Source organism: Myodes glareolus, chromosome 12 (assembly GCF_982192425.1).
Source record: "Myodes glareolus chromosome 12, mMyoGla1.1, whole genome shotgun sequence".
Taxonomy (NCBI): domain Eukaryota; kingdom Metazoa; phylum Chordata; class Mammalia; order Rodentia; family Cricetidae; genus Myodes; species Myodes glareolus.
In genome coordinates, this window is record NC_142037.1 from 17698577 (window position 1) to 17712690 (window position 14114).

A 14114-nucleotide genomic window follows, 5' to 3' on the forward strand; every position below is an offset into this window, starting at 1 on the left:
ATTACCATCAGATGCATAAAACCCTCCGACCCAACCCACCTGGGTCCCTGTCCCTCTAACCAGGACGAGCTGCGAACACCCTCTCCTCCTAAATACCTTTCTTCTCACTCTTCTTTTCTTTAGATTTTGCACGCTCTTTGCGGCGGCGGTCACGGGACCGTGATCGGGAGCGGGGACCCTCTCGGACTTTGTCCCGATCCCATTCTCGCTCAGACCGAGTTCTCTCCCGACGTTCCATTTCTCGCTCCCGTTCTGCCCATTGTTCCCGCACAGCCCGTTCCTGCTCCCTTTGCTCTGCCCGGGGGTGGGGTGGCGGCTGGACTGGGGGTGGGGGTGGGGGGTGCAGGGGCCTTGGTGCTCCCTGTTCCTCTGTCTTAGTTTCAGAAGGTCGATCAACCAAGAGTCCCCGGTGATAGTCCAGCTGTGGGCAAAGGGACAAGGACAGTCAAGACAGGTTAAACCATTTCCAATGAAGGAGTCCAGGTACCAAAGGATACAAAGAGAGGAAAAAAAAAAACCACAATATTAGTGACTGCAGGTTTGCTGAAGGTCTCAGAATCCACCGAATATGGCTGCCTCTGCCCATTCCCTCCTTTTCCTTAGGTTTCTCACCTCATCTTGCTCAGCATAGTCAGCACAAAGGAATTTGGGGTTGGATTGGGGCCACTTGACCCCATGCAGAGCTGTGCGGGTGGCAACGGCTTCCTCTACTGTTGAGTACTGGTAAGGAAGAAGCAGAGAGGCATGGTGTATCTTTAGTCCTCTCCACGCGCTACAGTGCCCAAGTCTGCCCAGACTGCTCACAAAAGTCCACGACACTAACTAGAGTCAGCTTCTTTGCTCACCGTTACAAAGCAATGAGATTTGATCTTGTCAATCCAGAAGGCCTCTTCTACTAAAGTTCCTGTCCGCCCCAGTAACTCCTTCAGCTGGCCTAAAGTGAAGGGACGAACCTGCCAATGAAAATGAACTTTCAACGTCTTAAAGAAAGCAGCACACCCATACATCTAGCAGTAAGTATCCAGAGCAGTGCTGGAGACATGACCAGTGGTTATGAGCACTGGCTTCTTTTCCAGGACCCGGGCCTGAGTCACAGCACTCACACGTGGATGCTGAGAACTTGGAAAGCATTAGGCTCGTAACTGCTGAGGCATCTCTAGCACCTACCCAGTGTGTTAAACCCTAAAGGAAAGGAGCTCACAATAAGGAACAATGACTTACCAAATTGGAGATATGGACAATGTTACTGATCTTGCCCCTGGGTGGGGAGGGCACCTGGGCAGTCCGGACTGGGTCATCAATTGTAATGGAAACTCCAGACTTCTGCTGGCTAATGGACCTCCGGGTTAAGGTCTCTCCTAAGGTTACTAAAAAGAGAGCACAGAGCAGTTTTCAGGAGTCAGCCCTGCTGGCTCACGGCTCCCTTCCTTTCATTCTCTACTTAGCGGCCACTCTTCCATCCAGATGTGCCAATGTGCAAGGGCAGACTGGTCTCCTTAGTGTGGAGACTTGAACATCAGACGACCCAAACCCAGTTCCAAGCAGTACCTGGGAGAATACCAGGCACAGAAAACCTTTGATATGTAAGGCAGAAGGCATCAAACACCCAAATGGTTCATATGTGGTCCTCAGAGAATTCAGATACCTCACTCACCTTTCTTTACTTCATGCTCCACAGGTGGAGGCAAGGCCACCTCTACTGACACCTGGGGAGGTACAGGGGGTTCTGCTTCAGGCTCCTTTTCTTCTTCCTCTTCCCTTTGCCCATTCTCCTGGCCCTCTGCAGGCACTACCTATACAGACATGAGAAAACAGAGGTGGTCGGTCCCACGCTGGCACATTCTCTTCAGACTCTGGCTCCCAGAGATAGCAGTGGCATCAACTGCACACATTCTGTCCACTGTGGGATGTTATTTTCAGTGACTCCCAACTCTTGGTTTAAGGCAGGGTCTATAAAGTCCTGGCTGTCCTAGAGATCCACATGTGCATCAGGCTGGCTTTGAATTCAGAGACCTGCTTGCCTCTGCCCACCTGGAAATAAAGCCATGTGCCACTATGACTGGTTAAAAAACTTTAACAAAAACAACATTTAATTATCTGTGTGCCTATATGCACACAGGCAATGGCCTCTGTGGAAGTCAGAACAACTTTCCGAGCTGCATCTCTACCACATGGGTCCTGAGGAGTGCGGTCATGCTTCCCAGTAGGCCCCTTACCCACACACTGAACAGTCCTGCTGGCCTGGACCTTGTTTTCTGCTCGAGGCAACATGTTAAACTACTATTTGAGGCTTTAGTCTCAATTCTGGTATTGAGGCGCAAGCTGCTGAAACAAGAGTAATGAACTGGTGCAGTTGTACTCTAATAAATGTTCTTAGTTCTTACCCACCGCCTCACTCCAGATGCTGGGGTGCAGCACTTTTACCTGAGTGACAGTTCGGCATATTTTCAGTCCTTTGTCATGGGTTCCATCGTCGCCATTCCGCTCTGTCTCGTCCTCAGAGATCCGGGAGTCATCAGCATGAAGATCCACAACAGCCTCCTGCCCCGCCAGGGGTTTGATGTCGGGGATGAGGCTCTGGGACACAGACAGCCCCGCCACCCCGTTACACTGGGCCCATGTCTATCCCCACCTGAACACATCGCACCCCCTTCCCTGCCCCCCACCTCACCTTGAGTGACTCGGTGGTGATGCTGATGGAAGGTTTCTTCTGCGTGGTGGCGGTGCTAGCTCCCCAACGGCGCTTTCGACCAGGCTGGCCCCCCTCTGTGTCACTGTTTCCAGCTTGCACCCCCTTGGTAGCTGCTGTCCCCAAGAAATAATAGGACCCAACAGTTAGATGGCCTCAGGCTCCCTGCTAGCTCAAACCATAACATTCAAAGTTAAGAAAATACTCTTTTTTGGAGGTGGGGTGGGGGAGGGGAGGGCACTAAGGAAGGATGATGTTGTTTCTTCATTATAGATGGAAACTATTTGTCTGTAAAAAACAGAAGGGGGCACCTAGCTGGCCGAATCAGGGGATACAAGTATACTGTAAGACTATATGACCTTCTATGACCATCTAATAAAGTTCTGCAATAGGTGTGTGGGCGGGCATGATGATACGCACCTTTAATCCCATCACCTGAAAATGCAGAGAACTATCTGTGAATTCAAAACTAGCCTGGTCTATACAGCAAATTCCAGGCCAACCAGAAAAATACCACCACTACTACCACCCAGAGTTCCTCAGTGGGAGATAGTTAAAATGACTGTAAGAAGCAGTCATTTAAAGTATAAAATGGTAAGCATTTTTGGGAGTCTAACTACAAATTCAAGGTCAGATATCTGAAAGAACAATATTCCTCTAAGGGCTGGGTGTGGCAGCACATGCCTGTAATCCCAGCTACCTGAGAGGATGTGGCAGGTTTGTGGCCAGCCTGGTCTACATAGCAGAGACCTTGTCTCAAAAGTCAGTACAAAGAAGAGCATAGATTGGAAACCATCTGAGGTACAACACTCTCCTAAGCGTGGTTGGAGCTGAGGAAGCTGGTGCAGTACTGGTTGTCTGGCGCGCGCAAGATCCCGGGTCAACCCTCAGTAACACACCCACACCCACATGAACACACAGGTAATTGGAGAAACACAGGATTGCTTCAAAGGGGAAAAAAGAAACCTACATGTGGAGGGGATAGGGAGAACTGCCCCCTACCAAGAATGCTATTGGGAACAATGGAGATTCTATTCGTCTGTGAGCAGTTTTTATAACTTTTGCCAGGGATTTGGAGCTAGACTTACAGACAACGGAGATTTTCCTCTTGAAGGATTTGGGCATCGAACTCTGTATGGAGAAGATAAGGAAGAGAGAGAGAGAGAGACACCCCACAGAGAGGGGGGAGGAGGTTAAATGGGCGATCTTAGCATAAATGCCAAAGACACACAGAGACAGAGAGAAAGAGACACCAACAGATAGAGACCAAAACAGAAGCAGCAAACGGCAAAAAAACGAAGCAGAATCAATGCAAGTTAGAGGAAAAATTAAAACCAAACATTATAGGGAAACTCATCTATTTCATGTCACATCAGCGTATTAGCTTTACCAGAAATAAGCTAAAGGGGAATTCAACAACCTCCCAGCTACTTAATTAACTTTTTTCTTTTTGAGTCAGGGTCTCACTATGTAGCCTAGGCTGGCTTCAAACTTGTGGCAGACCTCCTGCCTCAGCCTCCCAAGTGCTGGGATTACAGGCATGAGTCACCATGCCCAGCTCTCTCCCTCTTCAACTGGATCTAAGGGATGAGGATATCAAAACCCAATGAGCTATGCCCAGACTTGGTGCCTGAGTTCTCTCAGGTCCTTCCTTGCTAATGCGAAAGATACAAAAGAATCCGCTCTTGAGAAGGCAACTTAAACAGCTTTCCTTTACTCCCAACCGCACAGTCTGACATCTTAACAGGATGTGGGGTGCTTGCAAAATACCCAGACCAACCCATCATGGAAAGAACTATACTAGATTCACTGAAGATGAAGCTCCCGAGTCAACAGCTAGCAGAGAACTGAAAAGTATCTCCTGGGTAAGGAGGTTTTGGTAAAGGGCAGGCAGCCCCAGGGGAAGCCTCAGCACCTCCAGCCACCACCCTTACTCCAGCAGAGCCTTATCGTTACCCTTCAAATAGGGCTCAAACCTCAGGGGCTCTGGCCAAGAGTCAAAACCAAAATCAACCCAAGAGACAGATTTGGGCAAGTCTCTTCCGAGACAATCAGTGGGAGTAATAATACAGACAGAACAAAGTATTGGGGGTGAAGGGGAAACGACACTTTTAGATTTAGGTGCTTATTTCTGGAAAAACTAAGACCACCCTCCCTACCACCCACCCTTCTAAAGGGTAGGGCAGAACCCTCTTATCCTTTCCCACCCACCCCCAGCCCCGCCTGTGTCATCTAACCAAGTCTCCTTGGTCTCTGTTAAGGGCCAGCCTGACCCCTAGCTGGGTTGCTCATGATGGGTAAGTTAGTGAGAAAAGGGGGGGAAAAGTCTTAATTAAAACAATAAAAACACGAACCAAATAAATAAACCCAACAAAAAAAATCAGAGAAATAAAGAAATGAAAATAACAGAGTAAAGAGGAAGTAGAAAATAAAGGATAAACTAGGATATGACAAATGTTCCAGGTACCATCTCACACCTGGGATCTTCAGTTCAGCCAATCGCACCTCACTGTGTACTGTATCTAGTCAACCGCCGGTCCAATCAGAATGAGCCCTCCCTGCTAGGCGTTGTGCAATTGGTGGGGGGTTGGGTTGGCAAAAAAGGTGGGCGCACGGCGTGGTAGTCAGCGCGGCATTGCCAGAGTCCTCCCAGGGGCGCAGGGGAGGCGGGAGGGAAACGTGTGGGGGGACGCTGCCCAGTTTCCAAGATGTCAAGACAGTTCACTGGCGATGGCCAGACTCAGCGAGGGGCAGAGGGGGATGGGGACAGAACATCAGTCCTGGCCCTGTAGGGCATCATCTTGCAGTCCCTGGTGAGATGGCCTGTGAGTAGCAGGAATGCTCCTTGCCTTTTATGAGGCAGGCAGGACCCTAGTCCACCAGTGGCAAGCTGCAGCAAATACCACCACCCAATACTCGGAATCCAGGTGATGACTCCAAAGTCCCTTCCTCCTCTGAATGTAACTGGGGAGGGGTCCTTTCACCGAGGAGGATCATGGAGCCTCTGATGAAGGTAGCCCGGGGCAGTAGTAGATGAACTTCCCCAGGACCTGGAACACATTCGGCAGAAAGATCGGAATATGTGTCTTCTGGGTTGTGGTTGGCATCTCCTCAGGGACTCCAGCTGAGACAGTGGTTCCAGGCAGGTGGATGAGTGAGTCCCTGCCTCCAGGGATGGAGAAGTTGGAGCAACCAACATGCTGCTGCCCTTCACCATGGACAACAGGGACCATAAGAAAGTCCATTTGATGAGCAAGTGGTGACACATGGGTTGGGCTGTCATCAGCTTTAAGTCCCTGGGGTACAGACCCTAGACTTCTCTGCAGGGTTCCTAGTCGGCACAGCTTAAGCCATGGGTCCCACTCAGTGTGTACAGCATGGCACTGTGATCACAAACACTGCCTCTCTTAGGTTTCTTGGTCCCTAGATGGGAATCCCAACAGTCTGTAGCAAACAAGGCAACCCACAGTCTTTGATAGGTAAGGGCATGTGGGCAGGCGCCCCAGCACTGGCACAAACTCTTCTTGGGGTGTCCCAAGTAGGGAGATGATTCAAGTCCACCCCTTTCCAAATGCTTTTGTTTTCTCAATACGAGTCTCTCCACAACAGTGCTCTTCTTAGCCCCCTGACGTAAGCAAGACAGGGAGGCAAAGGGGCCCATCACAGGAGGCCATACACATGCCCCCTCTGGCCAAGACACCTGGATAGCAGACTCAGCTCTGATTGGGCGGCTCAGTAGCAGCGGGTGGGTCCAGAGGTAGAGGCGGCATCAGCGATTGGCCAGTTGGGCAGGGTTATATTTTACGGGCGGATTACCGTACATGAGGTACTTGGACAAAGTTTTACGGGGAAGAAGGACCTTGTAATAAATAATATTCTGCACATCAAATCACTTTCACCGGCCCCCACCCCCGCAACACACACCAGAGAAAGGCTACACACACAACAGCCCCTCCCACCCTACAATAATACCACTCCCAAACCCAGCTAATTCTATCTCAAGAGCCAAGAAGACTTCGCTGGCTCCAATGTGGGAAGCCTCTTGAATTGAGTACAGGAAAAAAGGTAATATACACACACAAAAAAAGACAGAGGAGCCTTAGGGATCACCCCAGTGCTGGCTTCTAAGAAGTGTACCTCTGTAATGAGACCACTGGGGGGCAGAAGAGCAACAAAAAATTCCTCCGCATGGTTGATCTGGTAAGAGTCACCAAAGGCCACTAGGTGGCGTTGAGTGCCATCAAGCCTTTAAAAGGGAGGGAAAGCTCAAGGAGTTAACTTCACGTGAGCTTCAGCAGCAGGAAAAGCTGTGCCTGGGCTTCAGAAAAAAGGACCATTAACAGATCTGCAAATTACGAGTCTGGTCTGCACTACTTCCCACGTAGGGAAAGGAAATCAAACAGCCCTGTCCCCATCACAAGGGGCATCCCTTGCTAAACCAGCGAATTCTCCTGATCCAAGGCCCTGCCTTGTCCCCTCTGAAGTCATCCCACTGTGTAAGAGGGATCACTAGGATGGTCTAGTCTCCCTAGGCCCACATTCTGCCCACCCACCCCATCAGGTGGCTTGGCTAGTTACCTCTTTCTTCTCCTCTTCTTCAGCACTGCCCTCTGGGCGGTCATCATTGCTGACTTGGTCTGCAATAGGCATAGGAGGCTCTGGAACCTCATTTTCAGGTCTGTTTTCACTTGTGTCCATGGTCACTTCCTCCTTCTCTTCACTGACAGGATGAAAGAGGTTGAAGGAAAGGGTAGGAGAGAATGAAGGGGAAGAGAGAGCAAGATGTTAGCTTTGGCTATAAAATCTCAGTGTCCCCTTACTTGGGAGGGATTGTAATAGCTGCCTTTTAGATCACACCAGAACTTGGCCACCACAGCAACGTGGGAATGTTTCCCTTGGGGAAAAAGCACGGATTACAGTGACCAATCATGGCCACCTAGTACCCGAATGGGACAATACTGCTCTCTTCATGTGGACACCCAGGACCCAAGAGTTCTCATGTACTAACTCCACAGTTCTCTTGCCCAAAACAAACATCCTCCTCTAAAAAGTCCTTCAAAAGTTACTTCGACTTGTCCATCAGCCTGTGGTCTCCTTACCCCCTAGTCACAGGCACCTTCACTTTACACAAGAATCTAAAGGGAACCTGGTTCCTTTATTAAAAAGGCATGGCTGTAGCAAATGATCCTGGCCCTGTGTTAAATCACCAGTTTAATAAGCAAGTGCCTCATAGTCCACATGATGTGGAGACACCAGGTACAGACAAGGGCGAGGGGCCGTAGGGAGAGTACAGGGTTGGTAAGCACAGACCCTGGGAACCCTGAAACTGCTGAGCAAGAATGGAAGCTGGAAGAGTCAGGCCAATTTTACCTGCTCAGAGTAAACAGTTCTTACATTTGACTCTTCCCCAGTCTCTCCCACTCCTTCATTCCAACTTCCAAAAGATAAAAAGAGCAGTCCTCCCAAGTCAGTACATCCCTTCCCCTCCCCCCAAACATGAAACCCACTCTCCCACAAGTTAGCACCCACTTCAGACAAAGAAATCCAGAGATTCCATTAGATAAAATACCTGCCTACCTTTCTGTCACCATCCCTCACTTATAATTTCCCCTACCCCACTACTAGGCTTAAAAAACAAAAATCAAATCAGGATGGTCAGGGGCCCAAGTGACAGAGAAGGAAAACCAAGCCTCCCCAGGTCAGTTAACTAGTACCGGAAAATCCAGCATTCCCAACAGACTGTCTGACATACAAGGGGTCAGAAAAGCCTCCCTAGGGTAGGCAGGGAGAGATGCAAAACTGAGGGGGAGGGGGAAGTCAGGATTGGGCCCCCAGCTAACAGGCCCCCACAGAAACACGTGATTTGTCTGCTTAAATCTTGAAGAAAGGCTTATCAAAAGCCAAACCAAAACAAACGACCTATTTCTTGGAGAGGGCAACTGGGGCCAATTAGAAACCAAGCAGGAAGGACAAAGGGAGAAAGCGGAATGCCTGAAAACAGATCAAAATGAAAGACAGTGAAAGCCATGAGGAAGCTAGGGAGCAGGCGGGCTGGAGGTGGGGAAGGACACATGGGGGTGCGAGGCTCTCACCCTTCTCTGCTGTCTGATAACATGATTTTTTTTCTCCCCCTGGAAGTGCTGTTTATCCCTTTCTGGAATGGAAGAAATAACAAAAACCAAACAAAAAAATCCTAAAAAAATTAAAACAAAAAACAAAACCCCAAACCAAACAAACCACCTTCCTTGCCCCGAGATCCCACCACCGCTTCCCAGCCACCCGATCCAGAGAGAGAAAATCAAGATGCAGCAACTGGGGATCCAAAAAAAATGGTAAATGGAAGGGGAGGTGGTGGTGGTGGAGCGGGGAGGCTAAAATAGATCTGGCTTTTAAGAGATAAGCGTTTAAGTCCTCACGGCAAACCCCGAGTTCAGCCGGATTGGTCTCTCTGGAAGAAGAGGAGGAAGAGGGCCAGGCTGCTGGTAGTAGCTGGTTCTATTGTATTGGCGAAGCGGCAGCGATCAGCCGGAGACATGCAGGGGAGCCATCTTGCCACTTACCCAGCAGCCCGTGTGTGCGGATGGGGGAGGGCCCTGATGCAGCAGGGGAGGGGAAAGAGGGAGGGAGCTGAGTGAGCAAGGTTCTTATCCTCTGGCAGGCCACAGGGAGTCAACTGGCTCGAGAAGCTAGGCCTTTTCCCTTCTTTTCTCAGGTTACCACAACTACAGAGAGAGGTCTAGTGCTAACGGGGCCAGGGTGCTTTCTCCCAGACTTGCTAGGGGGCAAGGAAGGGGCCAGGTGGGAGAATACACAGTTACAGCTGCGTGATTGAAGACATAAATTAAGTGAAGTGAAACAGCAGAGTTGGGAATGAGAAATGATTAAAAGAAAAAAGATAAAGCCAAAGTGCAAAGATTTTTAAAAGATGACCAAAGTTTCCATTCTACCCTCAGAACATCGAGACACATTTTTTTCTTAATGTGCCCATCACTCTCCAAGCTGGAGAGCTCTCATGCTGCTCACCCCCACAATGACTACAGGTAACCTGTCTGTTTCAAATGAACGGCGGCGAGGAAAGTGGATAAACCTGGGAGAGCTCCTTCTCCAAAAGAGAAAAGGATGGGTGTCTGGGAGGGATAGCAGGTGCGTGTTCCCAGTCTTTAACAAGGCTGCTTGGCCCTGGAATTGCCTACAACTCTTAAGGAAGAGGCCAGGAGGTCTTGCACTGCTAAAGCCTGAAGGCTTCCGAAGCAGACAAGACACTGGAGTGAGAGGTGTCACTTGGACAAGGGAGGATGAGATCAGCTGAGCACAATGAAACTGGGAGACACCCGAAGACAGTAATGATGGGAATCTTCACAGATTAACTATGAAGTCGGAAGCAGACCCGAACAAAAGATGCATTCCTGCCAGACTCGGGGCTCAAAACTACAACCCCAGGACTTGAGAGACAGTGCAGGAGGATTGCTAAAGGTTTGAGACCAGTCTGTCACAAAACAGCAACAACAAACAAAAAGCACCCCCACTCCATAAAAGCCACACAACACTGAAGAGACTCAACGAGCTCATTTGCCACTCGAAATGTACTAACTCCTCTCCCTAATGGCAAACAGAACTGGAGCACCAGACAAGCTTCTCAGAACTTGTCTGCAAGCTCTGGAGGAAGGAGTGTGTATGTGTGTGCGCGCGCACCCTCAACTAAGAGACCAGTCTGCCTCTGACTCCTAAACTTACTGCCAAAACAATGCGTGCTGAAGTGATGTTTATCCATTACTTTAAAAGTTCTTTTACACAGTGACCCCCCCACTCAGAAGGTAAGGCAAGATCCTGCATGGGGTGTAAAAAAAAAAAAAAGGGGAACCCAGGAATCTCAGACCTTTTACAAATTGAGATAGTGGCCAAATTCACGAATTTCTCCTATCTTCTGTAAGTGTTGCTAATAACACCCCCTCAGTGACAGTGTGAGCTCTGTGGGGTCTGGCTTGGCTGATGCTGCAAATCTAGATGAGACTATGCAGGAAACACAGGTAGAGGCAGCAGTCACTGGAGGGACCACAGCTCAAGCTTTTCCCCCTTAATTCAAAGGGTAGATACTTTCTCTGACGTTAAAACACTTAGTGATGGGATGACAGGTTTTGACAATACCTTTATCACTCTGAATAATAATAATTAGGTTATTGGCCATCTATCTCCACCCTGCAAAGTTCCTCAGAGGTATGGACTGTGCACTTTGGCCCCTAGCTCAGGGCCTAACACAAATACCCATATATGGGGGCTGGAGAGATGGCTAGAAGGTAAGAGCACTGGCTGTTCTCCCAGAGATCCTGAGTTCAATTCCCGGCAACCACATGGTGGCTCAAAACCATCTGTAATGAGATCTGGTCCCCTCTTCTGGCTTGCAGGTACACATGCAGGCAGAATACTGCATATATAATGAATAAATCTTAAAAAACAAAACAAAACAAAACAAAAAACCCCCAAACCAAACCCACTATATAAGTACTTTTTCCCCCCCAGACAGAGTTTCTCTGTAGCTTTGGAGCCTGTTCTCAAACTAGCTCTTGTAGTCCAGGCTAGCCTCGAACTCACAAAGACCCACCTGCCTCTGCCTCCCGAGTGCTGGGATTAAAGGTGTGCACCACTACCGCCCAGCATAAGTACTTCTTAAGTACAGTATAATAATAGGTTAAAAAGGGATACTTCATAAATATTTGTTGATTTAAAAGATTTTGTTCTCAGTTTCTTCATGTATGTGTGAGGGGTGGGTTCCATGGACATATGTATGTACCTGTGTGAGGCTACATGTAGAGTCAAGAGGTTAGTTAGGAATCATTTACCTCTTGTACATTATTCATTAAAACAAGGTCTCTTTCAGGAGGCAGAGGCAGGGGATCCCTGTGAGTTCAAGGCCAGCCTGGTCTACAAATTGAGTTCCAGGACGGTTGGGGCTAAGACACAAAGAAACCCTATCTTGGAAAACAAACAAACAAACCAAAAACCAAAACCTGGGTCTCTCACTGGGCAGTGGTGGTGCATGCCTTTGATCCTAACAATGGAACTAGCTATGTGGGTCCTGAACTCAGAGAGAGACCTTCCAGCCTCTACTTCTTTCTGATGCTGGGATTAAAGGTATGCAGCACCACATCTGGGTTGTAACTGGAACTTTTATACATAACATACATTATGTATATGTATGTTTGTTTGTTGTATGTTTTTTTGAGACAGGGTTTCTCTGTGTAGCCCTAGCTGTCCCAGAACTTACTCTATAGACCAGGCAGATCTTGAAATCACAGAAATTGGCCTGCCTCTGTCTCCTGAGTGTAGGGATTAAGGTGTGAGCCACCACCACCCAGCTAAGATTTGTTCCTTCTATTTTTTTATCCACACACATACATACATAAATGCATATAACAACAATTTATGAGAGAAGAGGCCATGAATTTTTGTTTTTTCGAAACAGGGTTTCTCTGTGGCTTTGGAGCCTGTCCTGGAACTAGCTCTTGTAGACCAGGCTGGCCTTGAACTCACAGAGAGCTGCCTGCTTCTGCCTCCCAAGTGCTGGGATTAAAGGCCTGGCGAGGCCATGAATTTGAAAGAGAACAAGGAAGGGTATATGGGAGCTTCAGAGAGAGAAAAGGGAAGGGAGAAATGATGTAATTATAACCTCAAAAAATGAAAGAGGGGGCTGGAGAGATGGCTCAGCGGTTAAGAGCATTGCCTGCTCTTCCAAAGGTCCTGAGTTCAATTCCCAGCAACCACATGGTGGCTCACAACCATCTGTAATGAAGCCTGGTGTCCTCTTAGGGCCTGCAGACAGAATACTGTATACATAATAAACAAATAAATAAATATTTAAAAAAAATGAAAGAAAAAGTAGACTCATTATTTTATGTGTATAAGTGTTATGCCTGCATATATGTATGTGTACTGAGTGTGCCTGGTCCCCATAGAGGTCAGAAGGGGGCACTGAAACCCCTGGATTTACAGATGGTCATGTGCCACCATGTGTGTGCTAAGAATGAACCTGGGTCCTCTACAAGAGCAGTCAGCGCTCTTAACCGCTGATTCATCTCTCTACCCCTTCTATTTCCTGTGATAAATTTTATGGGATCCAAGAATCTGTAAGACACTATTTTCAGAAAACAAGGAATCCTTGAAATTCCCATCTTTTTTTTTAGACAAAAGGCATCTTTCTCTCTCTCTCCCCATTATGTTAGCTCTTGAACAAATGTTTCTGACCTGTAAAGTTGTACTGGGAACAGGAGAGGAAACAGGGATCCACAAGTAAGACCCGGGCAAAGCATCACAGCTCAGAAGAAAAGGACAGAATTATTTAAATATTAACATATTACAGTATGAATAACCCAAGAGAAACCAATGTAAAAGGCCATTTCTATAGGCATGTATGTTTAAACTTTAGTCATTATAGAAAAATCCTAAAATGCTATGGACCCTAGATGAAAACTTAATTAAGAAATAATGAAACCTGACAGTATCATTTACAGTATCATTTGGAGGATTTATCCTAATATACAAACTTCTCAGTAAGCAAACTCTGGTATCATATTTATGCTATTTTTGTTTTAAAAAAATATACCATTTGGGAAACTGGCATCTAAGTCTCCCGAGGAGCATCAGACTGTCAAACTGGTTTAAAGTATTTCCTTCCTTTTCTCAAGGCACAAGGACAAATAAGCATAGCATCAAGAGTCTGAGGTTGCTACTGTCGAGTAGGTTTGTGTATACAGAAGGCTGTATTTAGAAAAGGTCAGCATATGAATTCACTGCTGTCCATCAACAACTGCACCCACCCTTTTCACCTTTTATTGTACCCTCTGAAAAAAAATTTTCCCCTCTTTAAACTTGGTCTTAGTACATAAGCCAGGGCCAGCCCTTCAATACAAGATCCAGGATCGCAGGTGTGCACCTCCACTGTTTTTATTGCAAGCAGAGCATGTTTTATGTGCTGTGGTCTCATGTGTGTATCATGCTCACCAAGTTTTTTCATGTAGATACTGGGGATCAAACTCAAGTTCTTATGCATACTGCAAGCATTTTACCAACCAAGCACACATGCTCGCTCTCGCTCTCTCTCTCTCTCTAACCCTCTACTGTTTTTAATATAAAAGGAAAGCATTATTCTTTTGCTGTAGGAGATTTTTTGCTATATCCACCACAGGCAAAAGGCTAGACTTTGGAACACAGCTTGAACAAATTTGGACCAAGGACTCCCAAATCCTTGCCCTGAGCAAGTGAAAACGACACTACTCCCACTCTACCACTGCTCTGTTTTACAGATAGGATGTCCCAGAGCTCCTATGTAGACCAGGCTGTCCTCCCGCTCAACAGGAACACCCACCCCTCTTCCACCTCTGCATGCTGGGACTAAAGCAGTGTGCCATAACTCCTGGCTCACTTCTTACAG

General features: G+C 47.7%; 1 protein-coding gene across 8 annotated transcripts in view; it reads right to left on the reverse strand.

Annotated features, from left to right (window-relative positions):
• Acin1 (apoptotic chromatin condensation inducer 1) overlaps positions 1-14114 on the reverse strand; it is a 43825-nt gene that overhangs the window by 1888 nt on the left and 27823 nt on the right. For 2 of the 8 annotated variants that reach the window (XM_085698516.2, XM_085698513.2), the window contains 9 exons: positions 7268-7409; positions 3778-3820; positions 2672-2805; positions 2425-2577; positions 1655-1793; positions 1222-1367; positions 846-953; positions 613-720; positions 97-421 (listed from right to left, as the gene is read on the reverse strand). In XM_085698516.2, coding sequence (XP_085554642.2) covers positions 97-421; positions 613-720; positions 846-953; positions 1222-1367; positions 1655-1793; positions 2425-2577; positions 2672-2805; positions 3778-3820; positions 7268-7409 — 1298 coding nt within the window. Of the gene's footprint in view, positions 1-96; positions 422-612; positions 721-845; positions 954-1221; positions 1368-1654; positions 1794-2424; positions 2578-2671; positions 2806-3777; positions 3821-7267; positions 7410-8781; positions 8844-9105; positions 9260-14114 lie in introns of those variants that run through there. The other 6 variants (XM_085698517.2, XM_048444855.3, XM_048444866.3 and 3 more) reach the window with 6 other exon arrangements.